Source organism: Eretmochelys imbricata, chromosome 27 (assembly GCF_965152235.1).
Source record: "Eretmochelys imbricata isolate rEreImb1 chromosome 27, rEreImb1.hap1, whole genome shotgun sequence".
Taxonomy (NCBI): Eukaryota; Metazoa; Chordata; order Testudines; family Cheloniidae; genus Eretmochelys; species Eretmochelys imbricata.
This window is the reverse complement of record NC_135598.1, coordinates 14,985,655-15,003,334: the sequence shown is the minus strand read 5'-3', so window position 1 is coordinate 15,003,334 and position 17,680 is coordinate 14,985,655. Positions and strand designations below refer to the sequence as shown.

At 63.3% G+C, this 17,680-nt stretch overlaps 2 protein-coding genes across 3 annotated transcripts in view; both read left to right on the top strand.

Annotated features, from left to right (window-relative positions):
• Positions 1-1,443: 1,443 nt before the first annotated feature.
• On the top strand, positions 1,444-4,491 carry HCRT (hypocretin neuropeptide precursor). Of its 2 annotated transcripts, XM_077806284.1 has the most exons (3): positions 1,444-1,662; positions 2,912-2,959; positions 3,828-4,491. In XM_077806284.1, exons 1-3 carry the CDS (start codon positions 1,444-1,446, stop codon positions 4,467-4,469), a joined length of 909 nt encoding a protein of 302 aa, XP_077662410.1. In that variant the 3' UTR covers positions 4,470-4,491. The 2 variants fall into 2 exon arrangements, with proteins under 2 accessions (XP_077662410.1, XP_077662411.1); XM_077806285.1 differs by lacking the exon at positions 2,912-2,959.
• A 2,900-nt stretch (positions 4,492-7,391) lies between these two features.
• Positions 7,392-17,680, top strand: part of KCNH4 (potassium voltage-gated channel subfamily H member 4) — a 29,238-nt gene continuing 18,949 nt past the window's right edge. The window contains exon 1 of the mRNA XM_077806273.1: positions 7,392-7,467. Coding sequence (XP_077662399.1) covers positions 7,392-7,467 — 76 coding nt within the window. The remainder of the gene's footprint in view (positions 7,468-17,680) is intronic.

Below are 17,680 nucleotides of genomic sequence, written 5' to 3'. Positions count from 1 at the left end.
GGTCTGGGGGAGCTCAGCTCCAATGGGTCACAGGGCAGCCAGGAGCCATGCTGGGCCCGGCATGGGGCAGGCCTGGGGCACAGGCTGTACGTGCCCCCCGCCCCCCAGGATTGCAGTGGCCCCAGCCCGAGGGGTTTTCCTGCTGCAGGGGGGACACTTGCTGCTTGCATGGTGGCCGCGATGTCCTGAAGGGGCCCAGGAAGGAGGCAGCGGCTGGGTCAGGACACCAGGCCCAGGGAAGGAGCAGCTGGAGGTGCAGCCATTAGCTGCTGTGACTCTGGGCCGGCCTGGACTCCCGGCTCCGCTCTCCGGCCAGGTCAGAGTAGCCGCAGGGCCAGGTCCGTCGTCCCCACCGCCCCGCCCCAGTTATTTGCACAGTCATCTCCTGCCCTTGGTGCCCTGGGGCTGAGACCCTGTCCTCCCAGCCTCTCCCCAGTTCCCACAGGGGTGATGGGGTGGCTCTGGGTCATTGACCCACGGGGGATGTCTCTGCCCCCTGCCCAATCCTCTGCAGGGCACGGTCCATCAGGGCTCATTTCTCACCATGCCAGCCTCAAGCTAGGGCCCCTGTGTGCTGCACGGACAGCCGTGCCCCCCCATGCAGACACACCCCACCACTGTGACAGCCCCATCTTAGCTGGACACCTCCAGCCAAAGCCCCCTGCAGCCCCACCTGAGGGGGCCAGCTCAGGGCTAGTGGAAGCAGGTGTGTCCCTGCAGGTGCGTCCCGCGTTGGTCTTCCTGCCGTTAGCTGGTGCCAGGCCAGGGGAGGGCCTGGCCCCACCAAGGACATTGCTTCCACCAGCGCTGGGTGGCTCCTGTGGGCCCATGTGGCCTGGGATGCTGTCAATAGCCGGGGCCCAGCTGGCCTGAGGGGTGGGATGGAGGTCACCCCCCCCAGCCCTGCAAAGCAGCTGGGCCAGCTCCCTGGGGAGGGTGCCTGGCAGTGCGTGAAAACAGGACGTTTTGCCGCTGAGCTGTGGCCATGGGGCCGTTCTGCAAGCGGTGGGTGCAGAGGGGGCCTCATGTCCCCCTAGTGCCCCTCCTGGCTGAGGCAGGAAATGCGGGGAGCCCCCACCCTGCCATGGCCTGTCTGGATGCAGCGGGGACTCCTGGAGCGGGGGGGATAGAGGGTTTGCCCTGTGCCATGGGACTGAGCAGCCTGTCCCTGGGGGCACCCCCCCACCGCTCCCCAAGCGCGATCCAGCTTGCAGCGAGGTGCCCATGGCTGGGCACAGATGCCGGCCTGGGGGTTGCCATGCGGTGGTTCTTGTGCTGAGGTGTGGCTGTCCAAATCCAGCTGGGGGAGTCTGATGGACCCCAGACGTCCTCTCCCAGGCCACGGGGCCTGACCCACAGGCAGGGTGAGGACTGACAGGGCCCCAGGGCTGAGCAGGGGCCTCCTTTGGGGCTGGAAATGGGGGGTGGGCAGTGGTGCTGGCAATGGCTTGGAGAAGTAATAAGCCAAATCTGGGGTTTCCATCACCAGCACCCCCACGACAACGCATATTCCAGTGTCCCCCCGCGGTCTCTGCCTGCAGGGCCTGGCGCTCCGGGGGCTCGGAGGTGCACCGTGCCACGGACATGTGCGGCCACGCCAGCGCCTCTGACTCGTCAGGGACGGACGCGGCTCGGCTGCCGGGCGCCCTTTGTTGGGGCAAGGTAATTAGCCTAATGGGGCCCCGTCCCCCCCTCCCCTCCCTGCCGCTGACCTTCCGGCAGCTTTGTGCTGGGCAGGCTGGCGGATTCCTTAGGAAGTTACCGGCTCATTAGCACCGGGCTACACGGCCTGTCTCCATCCAGCACGACCACCAGCCACTCGGCTCCGGCCGCCGCATAATGGGGAGCCACAAATGAGGGAACGGGCCTCGCCCGTCTCCAAGCAACGGGGAACAATGGGGAACAATGGGTGCGTGTCTCCCAGAGCCTGGCCTGTCCTGCAGCCCCGGCCCACAGCTGCCAGGGGCTATTTTTGGCAGCACCAGTGTGCGGGGGCTGGGGAGAGCAGGGAATGAGCTGTGGGGCAGCCCGGCCCTATAAAACTCTGGACTGCCAGGGAGAGCAGCTCAGGGCATCGCTGCGCCTCACCGGGCCATGCCATAGCTGCGCTCAGGCCCTCGCAGACACCTCGGACCCATGGAGATGCCCAACGGCAAGGTACGGCGCCAGGGCCTGGCCCCCAGGGCTGGGCCGGGCAGAAGAGCGGCCATAGTGCAGGGAGGGCTCGCCCCAGGAAGGGCACGGTTGGGGAAGGGGCAGGCGTGCAGCGCGAGGGGGAGCACGGTGACCAGGGGGTGGCGCGATGGGGGGCCTTGAACCCGGGAGGTTCACACTTCCCTGCCGCAATCGCTGGGGAAACCCTGCGAGCCGCAGCTCCAAGGGCTGGCATGTCTCCACGGCTCCCCGCCCCATGCGCCCCCCCCCCCCGGTGGGCAGCTCTGGGGAGGAGCCCAGCCCGTCCTGCCCTCGGGGGACGCAGGCCGGGGTGCAAATGGTATCTGCTGTGTCCGTTCCCAGTGTCTCTCCTGATCCCAGAGGGGTCCCAGAACCCCCCAGGATGCCTCCTCCCCTGCCACACGAGCCCTGGAGCCGGCCTGCTGGGCCACGTAGGACGTTGGGGAGGCAAAGACCTGCTTGGGCAAGCTGAGGTGAAACCACCTCCTAGGGCTACACGCTGGGCCTGGGTCTGCCCCGCCTGGCACCTGTGGCCCAAGCCACCCTGGCCTTTCAGCTGTGGCCTTGCATCCGCTGTGAGAACTGCTCCCCACTCAGCCCCACGGTGCGATGCACGTGCGTTGCACGGGGACACGGTGACCTCGCTGAGCGCTGGGTGTTGCAGAACCGAGCCCCACTCAGCGTTAAAGGGAGACCCGGCAGCTGTTCTATTTAACCCCTTCCCCACCCTGCCCAGAGCCTGCAGCAGCTGGAGCCTGACCCCGCCGGCCATGCACGAAATGGGGTGAGCTTCCCACCTGCACCAGTCTCTGCCTCACCCCGGAGGGCTCCCCAGGGGCAGCTTGGTCTCCATGACGCACCCTCTGCCAGCCAGGGGGCCAATTAGTGCTAATTGCAGCCGCTGCGGCTGCTTCTCCCACATGGAAAGGGGCGGGGGCTGCAGTGTTGCCATGGGTGAGGGGCAGGGGACAGTGTGTGTCTGGTCTCTTTGTCTTGGATTTTGGAGCAGGTTGCTAGGGCCTGTGCAAAGGGCATATGACAGGCAGGACTCCTGGGTTCAAGTCCTGGCTTTGGGAGGGCAGTGGGGGCTAGTGGTTAGGGGCAGGGGCTCAGGACTCCTGGGTTCTAGTCCTGCCATGGGAGGATCATGCAGCCCAGCTAGTGCAGCTGAGAAGCCTGGGGGATGGCTATGGGAGAGTGGGGCATGCTGGGTCTTTTAGGGGAAGCGTTTGTTGAGGGTTCACAGTGGGGCAGGGGAGCAAGGTGGCGCCCACGGGGGTTTGCTGGGAGAGGGTGTGGATGGGCCTGCGAGGTGTGGGGGTGGGCTGGGACAGCTTGTTGGGGGCCCCCCCCACAGGCTGGGACAAGCTGGTCGCTGGGCACCAACCAACCTGTCGCTAGTGGGGCAGGGGCAGGGTTCCCGGAGCTGGGCAGCCCGGTACCGCAGGGCATCTTGCTGGGGCTGTCAGAGCCACGATGCCAGGCTAGATGGGCCCCTGGGCTGAGCCCACCTGGTGGCTCCTTTTGTGGGGGAACCAGCTTCTTTGCAGCTTTGGCTCTGAGATCTGCAGAGGGGGGCTGGGGTGTCTCTGGGTTTACCCCCATCAGTGCCAGCCTGTCCCTGCGCTAATGCCTGCCTCTTGCATCTGCAGCTCCACAGGCCCTCCTGCCTCCTGCTCCTGGCACTGCTCTGCTCGCTGGCTGCGGCCCGGCAGAGTGTGCCCGTCTGCTGCCGCCAGAAGACCTGCCCATGCCGCGTCTACAACCTGCTGCACGGCCCGGGCAAGCACGCCGCCGGCATCCTCACCATGGGCAAGAGGAAGAGCGGCTCGCGGGCCTTCCAGAGCCAGCTCTACGACCTGCTGCATGGCCCGGGCAAGCACGCCGCCGGCATCCTCACCATGGGCAAGAGGAAGAGCGGCTCGCGGGCCTTCCAGAGCCAGCTCTACGACCTGCTGCACGGCCCGGGCAAGCACGCCGCCGGCATCCTCACCATGGGCAAGAGGAAGAGCGGCTCGCGGGCCTTCCAGAGCCAGCTCTACGACCTGCTGCATGGCCCGGGCAAGCACGCCGCCGGCATCCTCACCATGGGCAAGCGGGCAGAGCTGGCGCCAGAGCAGCCAGCCCCGGCCTGCCGGGCCGCCTCCCCCGGCCCCTCTGGCCCCGACACCCTGCTGCCTCCCGCCACGTGTGCCACCAAGTCTGACCCCACCAACACCAGGGAGTGCCTGGGCCAGCTGGGCAAGGACTCGGCCAAGGGCCAGTGCGGGGGGGCTGCAAGGAGCTTTTCCTGAAGTGGCCGGGGGAGCCGCAGCCCGGGGGGGTGGGGGAGGAACCGCGGCGACTCTTTTAATGACTGCGGGCACCACGGGCCGTTTACAAATAAACCCAGCCTGATGCTCCCAGCTGTCTGCCTGGCATGTTGTCTCCCAGGAACATCGCGGCTAGGGGGGAGAGATGGGGTGCCCGGGAGTCCGGCCAGAGGCTCCAGCAGCCAGCTGCCGTTATGTGGGTGAGAGGGGCCTGGTGGCCCTGGGCTGGAGCAGAAGGGAGGAGGTGCTGGGGCCACGCTGAGTGGGGTGAGGAACACGGCAGCTCCCCCGGCCGCCTTCCCTGCCCCGGGAGCCTGTGGCTAAGGGGAGGGTCTCTCGAGAAAGAGCGAAGGAGCCTAGGAGCAGGTTTGCCAACGACCTGTGCACCTGGGAACTGCCCCCTTGGCCCGCAGGCCGAACGCTGGGCAAGGCCAGGCCGGCCTGGGAGCAGGTGAGCTGGCTGCAAGGGCCTGGCTGGGACGGCTTAGGCCTGAGCCCAGAGGAGCACCCGGGGGGCTGTTCTCCCGCTAGCCGGCAGCAGGGGGTGTGGCTGGGGGGGCGCTTCCCAGGCTGGTGGTCCGCGGCTCGCAGCATCCGATTTATGCAGCAGATGCTCAAATCTATTGCTTGGTGTCTGAACGGCTCCCCCCCACCCCCAGCGCAGGGGCTGGGCAGCGCTGGCAGCCAGAGGGCAGTGTTGGAAAATAAACTGGCCTCGCTGCGCTGGGTTGCTGCTGGGTTCCCAAACACAAACACACAAACACACACACACACCCCGTCACAGTGGTGCTGAGCCAGCCCCAGCCCTGCCCCATCCACCCGGCGCAGGGCAGGACTCAGGCTCCCTTGCGCCGCTGGGAGCTGAGGAACAGGGCCATGACGTGAGTGGCCCCAGTGCCCACGGGAGCATGGCAGAGCAAGAACTCAAACCTGGGTCTCCCGGGCTCCTGCCCTGCCCGCTGGGCCAGCCTTCCTCTAGGACATCCCACTGCAGCCAGACTCCCATTCCCACACCCACCCCAGCGCCCTCCGCTCTGACCCCTTCCTGGGTCTCGGCACCGCTGGCCCCTGCCCTCACTGGGTTCAAGGTTTGATGGGAAACCCTACGCTCCTCCCCTGGCCACCGCCCAGTCTTTGGGTCACAGGGCAAAATTCCTCAGCGGGGCTGGGGGGCTGCCTATGAGGGTCACCCCGTGCTGCAGAGGGCTACGCTCACGGAGCTGGGCAGGGGAGGAGACACGGGCATTGCAGGGGGGCAAGAGGAGTCTGCGCTGGGATGCTTTGGGAGCCCCTTTATTGCTCCCCCTGGAACTCCCTGTGGAGACGCCAGGCCAGGGCGGGAGGCCAGCGAGTTCTCCAAGGACCAGGCTGTACCCAGCCACCCGCTCCACCTAAGGCCGGCGCGGCTGGTCTCTGCTTGGCAGGCCAGGCTGAGCCGCCCTGAGCGTCCCCACAGGGCTGCACTGCTGGAACCACTCTCTGAAGGTCAATGAAAGCAGCACGAGCCCTGGGCCTCCCCACGGCCTCCCTGCCCAGGCTGTGGGACCTGGTGCAGGCAGGGAGCCCTGGCATGGAGCCGAGATTTCAGCACCACCAGCCAACGCGCTGCAGTGTCAGCCCCGGGGGATGCACCGAGGGGCAGGGCGCTCAGCCCCTCTTGGGCCCCACTCTGCTCCGAACTGATGTGAGCTCAGCCAGGGCAGTGGGAAGGGAAACCTGCTTCAGGGTGGGGCAGCGACCCCAGAGCCTCTCCCCACGGTCCCTGGGTGCAGAGCTCTTCCCCCCTCACACTGTCAGGGTCCCCCCTCCCACCTGCACAGTCCCTGGGTGCAGAACCCTTCCCCCTTCAGCACTGTTCATGGGTGCGGGGTCCCCCCAGCAGGTCCCTGGGCTCAGGGTTCCCTCTGCTCCCGGACTCTCCCTGGGTGCAGGGTCCCCGCTCCCCCCACGTTTATAGGTGCAGGGTCCCCCCCCGGAAGGTCCCTGGGTGCAGAGCCCTTCCCCCCCCTGCACTGTCAGGGTCCCCCCTCCCCCATGGTCCCTGGGTGCAGAGCCCTTCCCGCCCCCCGGCACTGTCAGGGTCCCCCCTCCCACCTGCACAGTCCCTGGGTGCAGAGTCCTTCCCCCTTCAGCACTGTCCATGGGTGCAGGGTCCCCCCAGCAGGTCCCTGGGCTCAGGGTTCCCTCTGCTCCCGGACTCTCCCTGGGTGCAGGGTCCCCGCTCCCCCCACGTTTATAGGTGCAGGGTCCCCCCCCGGAAGGTCCCTGGGTGCAGAGCCCTTCCCCCCCCCGCACTGTCAGGGTCCCCCCTCCCCCATGGTCCCTGGGTGCAGAGCCCTTCCCCCCACCGGCACTGTCAGGGTCCCCCCTCCCACCTGCACAGTCCCTGGGTGCAGAACCCTTCCCCCTTCAGCACTGTCCATGGGTGCGGGGTTCCCCCTCCCCCCATGTTTATAGGTGCAGGGTGTCCCCCCCGGGAAGGTCCCTGGGTACAGAGCCCTTCCCCCCCCGCACTGTCAGGGTCCCCCCTCCCACCTGCACAGTCCCTGGGTGCAGAGCCCTTCCCCCCTCAGCACTGTCCATGGGTGCGGGGTGTCCCGCCCACAGCAGGTCCCTAGGCTCAGGGTTCCCTCTCCCCCCATATCTATAGGTGCAGAGTCCCGCCCCCCCCCGGAAGGTCCCTGGGTGCAGGGCCCCCCCCTCCCGGCACACCCCTGGGCTCAGGTCCCCCCCCGCACGGCTGCCGCCTGCAGGGTCCCCCGGGGCGGGGCCGCGCCGAGAGCCCGGCCGGGATTAGCGCGGGGCGGAGCGGGGCGGCGCGGGGGCTGCACCTGCCGCCGGAGCCGCTGCCCGAGCTGGCAGCCCGCGGGCCGGGCCGGGGAGCGAGCGGGCGGCGGCGGGGCCATGCCGGTGATGAAGGGCTTGCTGGCCCCGCAGAACACCTTCCTGGACACCATCGCCACGCGCTTCGATGGCACCCGTGAGTCTCGCCGGGCGCAGCCGGGGGGGCCCTGGGCAGCCCCCCCTCTGCGCCCCAGGGCCGGGCAGGGCTGGGGGGGGACCCCGCCTGCGCCCCAGGGCCGGGCAGGACTGGGGGGCCCCCCTCTGCGCCCCAGGGCCGGGCAGGGCTGGGGGGGACCCCGCTTGTGCCCCAGGGCCGGGCAGGAGCTGGGGGGGGGCGCCTGAGCCCCAGGGCTGGGCAGGACTGGGGGGCCCCCCTCTGCGCCCCGGGGCTGGGCAGGGCTGTGGTCCTACTGGACAATAGGGTTGGACTCTCTGGGCCGGGCATAGAGGGGACCCCTCCTCTGGGGCCGGGTTCCCTCCGGAGCAAGCTGCCATCTCCCCCCCCACTCCCCCCGCAGCTTTTTCTCTCCCCCCCCCAGGTTCTGGGTAGTAGCAAAACTGCATCTGGGGTGTGTGGGGGGGAGGTATCGATATCAGGGATCCGTGACCTCAGCCCCAGCCAGCTGCCCTGCGTGACCCCCTTCTGCAGCTGGGGGGTGGGGTCAGTAGCAGGGATCCCTGGCCACGCAGACCACAGAGCCCCCCACAACCCTCGGGCTGGGGATTGGTCTTCTATTGTTGAGCCAAGTGCAATAACCCACCCCCACCCCCGCCCCTGGGACCTGCGAAAGGGGGGCCCTGTGTGTGCCTACGCTGGGTCCCCGCAGACCCAGGGGGGTTGGGGAGGGGGTGACTTCATTAGTGTCCCGGGATCCAGGGAGCTGCCAGGCATGTCCCCTTCCTGCTGCTTCTGGGAGACTGCTCAAGGATCCCCAGCTCATGGGGGCTGCCCCCCCAGCCCAGCCAGGCCCCCTGCGTTACCCCCAGCCTATCTCAGCACCCCCTCTGGCCCCCACTATAAAGATGACTGGTCGTTTCCAAATAACGCTGCTCCCCGTTGCCACTGTGGGGGATGGGCTGTGTCCAAGGGGCACCTGGGGTGTGAGAAGGCTTGGTGTGTCTGGTCAGCCGCCGGCACCCCGGGGGAGCAGTGATGGTGACCAGGAACGCTCTCCCTGGGCAGGATGGGCCCGGAAGGCTCCGGGTTTGGCATAGGTATTTTTATGAAAAGTCACGGACAGGACGCAGGCAACAAACCAGAAATCGCGGGTTTATTTTTGCCCAAGCCCAAGCTCCGTCGCCAGGGGCTGAAACCCAAGCCCCACATCTGAATTACTGGCATTTTCGCGGGGTCACGGAGGGCTCTTAAAATCACAGACTCCATGACAGATTCGTTGCCCGAGGTCTAAGGTGGGGACACTGGTGTAACGGCCCCCGGCGAGGGCGAGGGCTGGGATCTCTCTCCAAGCACGCCGCTCACTCCTATCCACATTGTGCACAATCTGTGCGCGGCCCAGAGGAGGGAAAAGTATCTTCACGTCTTCCTGCTGACCTGTCAGCTGGTGGAAAGTGTCAAAAAACCGTCCGCCGACCTCGTCTGCTCCTGCCCCGAGAGAGCTTGGCCTGTTCGGAGCCTTCCGTGTGGATTAACCCCCCCACTGGAAGTCACCTGTTTAAGGTGCTCCCCCCCAGGGGGAAGGTGTAGTAAGCGTGGCTTTTTGTAAATAAAATGCCATGGTGCAGATGGGGGGATTTTCCCCCTAAGAGGATCGCGATTGAAATGCTTCCAGAAAGCTCAATGAAAACTGATTTAGCATTTCCTGGGCCACCCTGACAGCTTTTCCTAATGAAACCGCCCTAACCCCTTTTCCCGGTGCAGGGAGTGAGCCACCGGCCTGTCCCAGGAGAGAGCCTGGGTCACTGGGGAGACAACGAGGGAGGCTTAGAGCGCTGAGCCCCCCTCCCAGCCCCCCACTCCAGAGCCATAGCGGGGTCCAGAATTATATAAGTATGGATTAAACTGAATATCGTTTGTGGAAGGCCAGAGTGGAGCCCGGCCCGGTATTCAGGAGTACACTGGAACGTATTGTATGAGCGCAAACAGGGTTTTTCGTTGTCTTGGTGGACAGGCGGGATTTTGTGCCTCTCCTCTGCGTTGCCAGGTTGTCCCAGACTCAGCACCAGGGACAGTTACCATTGGCCTCCAAGTGCACAGCTCAGCACTGGTCCGGGCCCACGTGGGGTGGGGAACGGGGCTTTGTCAAGGTGTCACGGAGTCCCCGGGCGATGCTCTGGAACTGCTCCCCATGAAGCCAGGCAGGACTCTGGGGAAGTCTCCTCTCGGGGAGCAGCCTGTCTGCAGGACACACAGCTCACCCGGCTTCCCCCTTCCTGGGTCTGACCTCGGAGCATTCAGCATCCTCTGCCCCTCCGTGCGCTTCCCACAGCCAGTCCGCCCAGGCGGGGTCCTGGGGAAGCCAGAGGGTCCTGCCCCCCATCTTCTCAGTCAGACGTGACTCTCAGCCAGCCAGTAAAACAGAGGTTTATTAGACGACAGGAACATGGTCTAACACAGAGCTTGCAGGTGAAGAGAACAGGACCCCTCGGCTGGGTCCATTTTGGGGGGCAGTGAGCCAGACAACCACATCTGCCCTTCACTCCATGTCTCCAGCCAGCCCCAAACTGAAACTCCCTCCAGCCCCTCCTCCTCTGGGCTTTGTCCCTTTCCCGGGCCAGGAGGTCACCTGATTCCTTTGTTCTCCAACCCTTTAGCTCTCACCTTGCAGGGTGGAAGGGCCCAGGCCATCAGTTGCCAGGAAACAGGGTGTCGGCCATTCTCTGTGTCCAGACCCCTGCACACACCTGCCCTCTAGGGCCCTGCAACGACCATACACCCTTATCCCACCCCCTAGATACTAAGACCTGCCTAGGGGAAACTGAGGCACCCCCACACTATTCAGAGGAAACATTAAGAACAGTCCCACTTTGTCACACAGGGGTCCATTTGGAACAAAGCCAAGCCCAGCCTGGCCCTGCTGCAGCTCACCCCAGGCACGTGCCTTAGGGCAGGGTCAGAGCACGGACTCCGTAGGCCCAGCTGACTCAGGGCTGGCGAGCAGTCTAGATGGTGAGGCAGGCACTGCTCAGGCGAGCAGCGTATCCTACACGCCTGAACCCCCAGGGTAGGGCTCCCCCCACCCCAGTGCCTCCCCCCTCCAGGGCCATTCTCTGCCGTGTGTAGCCACACCCCAGAGTGAGCGTGGACACGGCCCGCCTGTTGCTGTGGTGAGTAGCTACACGTAAGGCCTTAGAGGAAGGAAAACCCAAGGAGCAGCCAGATGCCAACCAAGGGGAAGGGGGAACGTTGCCCAAGGCTCCGAAAAGGAGCAGCCTCCAGCTCGCAATATAGACGTGCCGCCCCACGGCCCAGCACTGGCTCATTGTCAGTGCTGGTGTCCGGGTGCCCTGGCTCCACCCAGCTGCACTCAGGCCGCCTTGCCCTGCAGGTGTTCGGGACAGTTTATCCCAGAGGGTCTCTGGGCGTGGTTTCCCGGTCGCCACAGGTGACTTGTTAGCCCGTCTCGGCCTGGCGGCTGGCATCGGGGGCTGTCTGGTTTGGCTTGTGCTGCGGTTTGTGTTAGCATGTCCCGTGCCAGCCACAGGGGGAGGAATGTACCAGGGAGCAGCCAGGAGGGAAGCAAACAGCCCAGGGCTGCGTATGGTCCTGGCATGCTTGGGAAAGGGCATGTGCAGAATGCGCCCCCAGGGTTGCAGCTGCTCACGGGCAGGGTGGCTGCCGCTCACCCCAGAGCCCCAGGGAGCGCTGCTGGCAAATATAGAATTTTCCCCAGCAGAAAATTGAGTTGAAAACAGGTTTTTTTTTTGTTTTTGTGGAAATTTTGTGTTTTTTGTCAAAAGAACCCCCTGAAGTTTTCTAGCTGCCAAAAGTTGGGACTTCTTCGAGGTTCAGGTTTTCCTTTTTTTTTAACAAATCTGCCCAGTTTTTTTTGATTAAGTGGATATTTTTTGGTGAAAATTCCCATTTTGTCAAAGATCCCTTTTCTGCTGAAGAGACGGCTGCCTGGGGACTTTTCAGCTGGCTGTGCAAGGCTGGGCTCCTCTGCCAGTCACTCAGAATCCGCGGGCCAGGTGATGGCAGATCCGCCTGAAGGCAGGTGATGGCAGATCAACCCGCTCCGATCCCAGCCCCGGCGCTCGGGGAACCCCTTGCTCACGTGGGGAGATAGTGCCCGTTTGGAATGGAGCCATGCCCGGTTGGAGCCGCAGTTAATAACCTGAGACAGGGCATGTTCTTAGGTACCCATGAGAGATGGGGAGATCCACTGGGCTGCAGAAGAGTCTCCCAAGAGAGGGGGCAGATGCTTAAAACTGGCCTGGGCAGAGCCCCGGGAGTCTGCCAGGGCTGATCCTCCCCCCCTAATGTCTGTGATTCTGTTGGAGGAAGGGCAGCCCGATCCCTGGTCTGCGAGCTGCTGGCACTGCGTGTGGCAATGGCAGACAGCCGCCCCCTGAGTACTGAGCACCACGCTAACCAGGCCCCAGCTCCAGCGGGAGAGCTGTGCTGGCGAGGACGGGCTGTGGCCATGGCGTGGGCCCTGGGAGCTGGCGGGCTGGGGGCCAAGAGCGAGCAGTCAGCTCTGTCCAGTGTGCAGAGACAATACAGATCAAGGCACGTGCAATTACTGCCCTGCTGGGCGCCCGGGCTCCCCTGCAGCCACCAGTCCCAGCAGCCCAGATGTTTCAGACAATGTTTCAGCCACCCCCACTTGGCTCCCACAGGGCTTTGTTCCCCCATCACAGCCACACGCACCAGATGTTTGCATCATGACCTGAGCTCCCAGCAGTGCTGGGGGGAGGCTGCAACAGGGGTTAGGAGAAAGGAGCCAGGACCCCTGGGTTCTATTCCTGGCTCTGGAGGGGGCTGGAGTCAGGACTCTGGGGCTCTATTCTAGGGAGTGAAGTTGCCTGCAGGGTCCAGGAAAGGGTTAACCCGCTCTGGAGAGGAAGCAGATTTGCCTCCAAGGGCTGCCAGGGCTGGTGGGAAGCGCTGACAGGCTCTGCTCCTTGAGCCCTGGCAGAGGGTCTTGTTCCCCTTCAGCCGGCTGAGGGCAGGCCCAGCCCTGGCTCGTGTCCCAGCCAGACGGGTGGGACACCACCCGCTCACCAGTCACCCCGATGGGGGGTGGCACTTGGTTTGCGAGCCAGCTGGGGGCACCTCGCTGGGCTCAGACATTAGAAGCCACCAGAGCCTCAGTCCTGGGGGGCCGTCGTGTTACCAGGGCCACCCCGCAGCATCTCCCCCGCCGTACGCGAACAGCTCCGTGCGCTGTCCCGGGCCGCGGCACCGGGGGAGCCACCGGGAGAAGGAGCCCCGTGCCGGTGCTGTGCATGGGTCAGTCGGCAGGAGGCAGCACTGCAAAGGGAGGGGCAGCGGGAATGGGGGCGCACGTGCGGCATGAGTGTGGGGCCATTGCCCCCAGAGCGACAGCGGAGCTGGTCCGTGCCCGGGGAGGAGCAGGGAGCCCAGGGCACGCACGGGAGAGGCTCCCTGGGATGCTGTGTTTGCGTTTCCAGGGCGATGCGATGCTGGCAAGGCTCTTTGAAAGACTCTCGGCTTCAGGCCTCAGTGTGTCCTCGATGGGCTTAATGAGGCCTGAAAGGGGGCTCATCCCAGCAACGCCTGGCGCTAAATGAACCCCAGCTCGCCCATGCAGCAGGCCCAGGCCTGCGGCATGATGCCACCCCCTGGTGCTGGGCACCACAGCCCGGGGGCAGCAGGGCACGGGGCAGGAGCCCCGGCTGTGTTGTTGGTGGGGACCCTGCGTTGCCGAGAGCAGACTCTGTACTAATTCCCCACCCCGGCCAAGCCAGCAGCTCCAGCTCCAGGAGCCAAGAACTTAGCCATGGGCATTGGGTTTTGATTCCCCAATGCCTCCGGCTCTGAGCCACAGCAGCGAGCGAGGCCCCGGGGCCTCCCCTGGCGGGGGCAGGGGACTCCAGAGCTGGGGCTTTCTGGCCATGGCCTCAGCTGTCCTTGCTCCTGCCCTCGGGCTGCTGACCCACGCTGGTGGCATTGCTGCCTGTTGGCATGGAAACAAGGGCTGTCAAATGGGCCACGGCTGCTGCGGGGGGCACATGGCTGGGTTCACAGCCCCTGGGCTGCAGGGCACGCAGTGCTTTCCGTGGGGAGAAAGGGGCCACTGCTCTGCCCCTGGCAGGTGGAAACCAGGCCGGCTGGCCCCGCTGGCTGCTCCTCGGCGGCCTGTGCACTCGAAGCCATCTGTCTGCGCTGGCAGGGAGCCCGCCAGCAAGGTGCCATTCCTGACCCTGCTGGGCAGCACTTCCCGCCAGTCACGAGCAGCCCGTCGCATGGGGCAGGCTGGCCGCAGCGAGGCCAGGGGATCGGTAGTGCTGGCTCATGCCCCCTTGAGCCCAGGAGCAAGGCTCTCCCGGCCTAGCGCTAGTTACACATTGCAAGGGCTCGTTCTCGGTGGTGCCAGGGGTAAACACTAATGATCCGACCTTGCCGCCCTGGAGCATCCTCTGGGACCATGCAGGGCCCCCTGCCTTTAGGATACTGGTGTCTCCTCAGGCTTCCCCTGCTGCAGGCGGATGCCCGGCGTGGCAGGGATAGGCACTCGGAGCTGGGCTCATCTCCCCGCAGCTTGGCCTGTGCCCGCGGCAAGCCCCCGGCTGCCGTGCCTGCAGGGAGCCCTGGCACAGCCCCCGGCTGGGTTTGTTGTTGTTGCTGTTAAGCTGCCTTAGCCCTGCCGGGGGGGTGGAGGCACCAGCTGGCGAGGGGGAGGTGCGGCTTGCTTGGTACCACATCTCTGAGAAGATGGAAGCCGGGGGCTCTATCTGGGCTCCCGCGCTCACCTTGCCACTGAATGGCGAGGGGCAGAGCGTAGCCAGCTCGCCCAGCCGGGAGGAGGGGCTGCAGCCCGGGTTGGCTACCGTCACGGCCTGGGGGGCGGGGACGGGGGGCAAAGCAAGGGGGGGCCCTCAGGAATAGCAGCTGGACGTGGCTGCACAGGGTGACTCTGGGGTCTTTCCGTGGGGTCTTTCCCGGGGTTAGTGATGTGGGGGCTCCGGAGGCTGTAGGGGAGCGGGGCCAGTGCTGGTGAGGTCCTACACATCACTGGCCCTTCCCTTGCCCCAACTGCCCCCTCTGCATCCGAGGCTCGTAGATCCCAAGGCTGGAAGGGACCGTTGTCCTCAGCTGGTCTGAGCTGCTCTCTGACCCACACTGCCCCACACTAATCCTAGAGCAGATCAACAGACAGCTTTGATTTTTAAATGATCAGTGCTGGAGACTCCACCACAACCTCGGTGAATTGTTCCAAGGGTTAATTACTCTCTGTGACGAAGTGAGCCTGTTCTTAATGTTTCCTCTGAATACTGCAGGGGTGCCTCTGTTTCCCCTATGCAGTTCTTAAGTCTCTAGGTCGTGGGATAAGGAGGTGTAATTGTTGGAGAGCAAAGGGCCAGGGTACATAAATGGCTGACACTCTGTCTCCTGGCAACTGATGGCCTGGGCCCTTCCCCCTGCAAGGTGAGAGCTAAAGGGTTGGAGAACAAAGGAGTCAGGTGCCCTCCTGGCCCGGGAAAGGGACAAAGCCCAGAGCAGGGGGGGCTGGAGAGAGTTTCAGTTTCGGGCTGGCTGGGGATGTGAAGTACGGACGTGGTTGTCTGGCTCACTGCCCCCCAAAATGGACCCACCTGAGGGGTCCTGTTCTCTGCGCCTACAAGCTCTGTGTTAGACCATGTTCCTGTCGTCTAATAAACCTTCTGTTTTACTGGCTGGCTGAGAGTCCCGTCTGACTGCGGAGTTGGGGGACAGGACCCTCTGGCTTCCCCAGGACCCCGCCTGGGTGGACTCGCTGTGGGAAGCGCACGGAGGGGCAGAGGATGCTGAATGCTCCGAGGTCAGACCCAGGAAGGTGGAAGCCGGGTGAACTGTGTGTCCTGCAGACAGGCTGCTCACAGAAAGGAGACTTCCCCAGAGTCCTGCCTGGCTTCATGGGGAGCAGTTCCAGAGCATCGCCCATGGACTCCGTGACATTCTCACCGTTAAAAATTTACCCCTTATTTCCAGTCTGAATGTGTCTAGTTTCCACTTCTAGCCACTGGATCCTTTATAGCTTTCTCTGCTAGATTGAGGAGCCCATGATTACATATTTGTTCTCCATGAAGGTTCTTGCAGCCCGTGATCAGATCACCCCTTAACCTGCTCGTTGGTCAAAGAAATAGATCGAGCTCCTTGAGTCTCACTGTCAGGCAGGTTTTCTAACCCTTTAATCATTTTCATGGCTCTTCTCTGACCCCTCTCCGATTTATCAACCTCCTTCCTGAACTATGGGTACCAGAACTGGACACAGGATTCCAGCAGCGGTCGTGTTAGCTCTTTTGCCACAGCATCACACTGGGAACTCATGTTCAGCTGATTATCCAACCCCCCAACAAATCTTGAGTCTCTGCTTCTCAAGGTAGAGTCCCCATCCTGTAAGTGTGGCCTGCATTCTTTGTTCCTAGATGGATACGTTTACATTTGGCCATATTAAAACACATAGTGTTTGCTAGCACCCAGTTTACCAGGTGATCTATCACCCTGAATCAGTGACCTGTCCTCTTAGCTATTTACCACTCCCCAATTTTTGTCATCTGCAAACTTTTATCAGTGATGATTTTATGTTTTCTTCCAGGTCATTGATAAAAACGTTAAATAGTGTAGGGCCAAGAACAGATACCTGTGGGACCCCAGTGGAAGCAAGCTCCTCAGGCAACTCTTTTAAAACTCTTGGATTCAAGTTATCTGGACCTGCTGATTTAAAAATGTCTGACTTTATTAGCTGCTGTTTAACATCCTCCTGAGGTGCTAGTGGAATGGAAAGAGAGTTATCTTATGACATGACTACATCATAGGTTTTTCCCAAAATATAGAACAGAAATATTTATTTAACGCTCCTGCCTTTGCTGCATTATTACTGAGAATTCTGTCATTTCCATTTAGTAATGGATCAGTGCTATTGTTAGGATTCTTGTTGTTCCTAATGTACTTACAAACTCCTTCTATTGCTGGCTCGGCAAGGATGGGGGCGTCTCTCGTTCTTAGAGCAGGAAGGGGAGAGCTGGAAGCTGAAATGCCTGGGTTCTATCCCTGGCTCTGGGAAGGGAGCGGGGTCTCGTGGTTAGAGCAGAAGGGCCCTGGGTTCCATTCCCAGCCCTGAGAGGGGAGTGGGGTTTGTCACGGAGTCCCCGGGCGATGCTCTGGAACTGCTCCCTACGAAGCCAGTCAGGACTCAGGTGAGGTCTCCTCTCTGGGAGCAGCCTGTCTGCAGGACACACAGCTCACCCAGCTTCCACCTTCCTGGGTCTGACCTCGGAGCATTCAGCATCCTCTGCCCCTCTGTGTGCTTCCCACAGCGAGTCCACCCAGGCGGGGTCCTGGGGAAGCCAGAGGGTCCTGCCCCCCAACTCCGCAGTCAGACGGGACTCCCAGCCAGCCAGTAACACAGAAGGTTTATTAGACGACAGGAACATGGTCTAACACAGAGCTTGTAGGTGCAGAGAACAGGACCCCTCAGCCGGGTCCATTTTGGGGGGGCAGTGAGCCAGACAACCCCGTCTGCCCTTCACTCAATGTCCCCAGCCAGCCCCAAACTGAAACTCTCTACAGCCCCTCCTCCTCTGGGCTTTGTCCCTTTCCCAGGCCAGGAGGTCACCTGATTCCTTTGTTCTCCAACCCTTTAGCTCTTACCTTGCAGGGGGGAAGGGCCCAGCCATCAGTTGCCAGGAAACAGGGTGTCGGCCATTCTCTGTGTCCAGACCCCTGCACACACCTGCCCTCTAGGGCTCTGCAACCATCATACACCCTTACCCCACCACCTAGAGACTTAAGAACTGCCTAGGGGAAACTGAGGCACCCCCACACTATTCAGAGGAAACATTAAGAACAGTCCCACTTCGTCACAGGGTCTAGTGGGTTTGAGCGAGGGGACTGGGAGCCAGGACTCAGGCAATGTTCTCTCTAATGTTTCCCATGTATGTGCGGAATGAATTTTGTTATGTGCACCAATATGGAGGTGATGTGCAGCAGGGGTGGGGCAGAGGGTTAGGGTAGGTGAGGCCAGGGATGAGGGGTTTGGGGTGCAGGCTGCCCCGGGGCCATGGAGGGAAGAGAGGACTCCCCCCAGCCCTCTCTCCCCGCAGCAGCTCTGGGGCTAGGGCCAGGGGAGAGGTGCCTCTCCCTGCCACAGCCCTGAGCGCCTGCATGGCCCGTGATAGGCTGCTGCACAGCCGCGCAGCTTAGAGGGAGCCAGGACTCCTGG

Bases quoted from the DNA above. Each gene is read 5' to 3' on its own strand.
- HCRT (XM_077806284.1), top strand. From the start codon at position 1,444: ATGGCTTGGAGAAGTAATAAGCCAAATCTGGGGTTTCCATCACCAGCA. The intron at 1,663-2,911 runs GTAATTAGCCTA...CACCCTGCCCAG, and splicing joins GCGCCCTTTGTTGGGGCAAG to AGCCTGCAGCAGCTGGAGCC. The intron at 2,960-3,827 runs GTGAGCTTCCCA...TTGCATCTGCAG, and splicing joins CCGGCCATGCACGAAATGGG to CTCCACAGGCCCTCCTGCCT.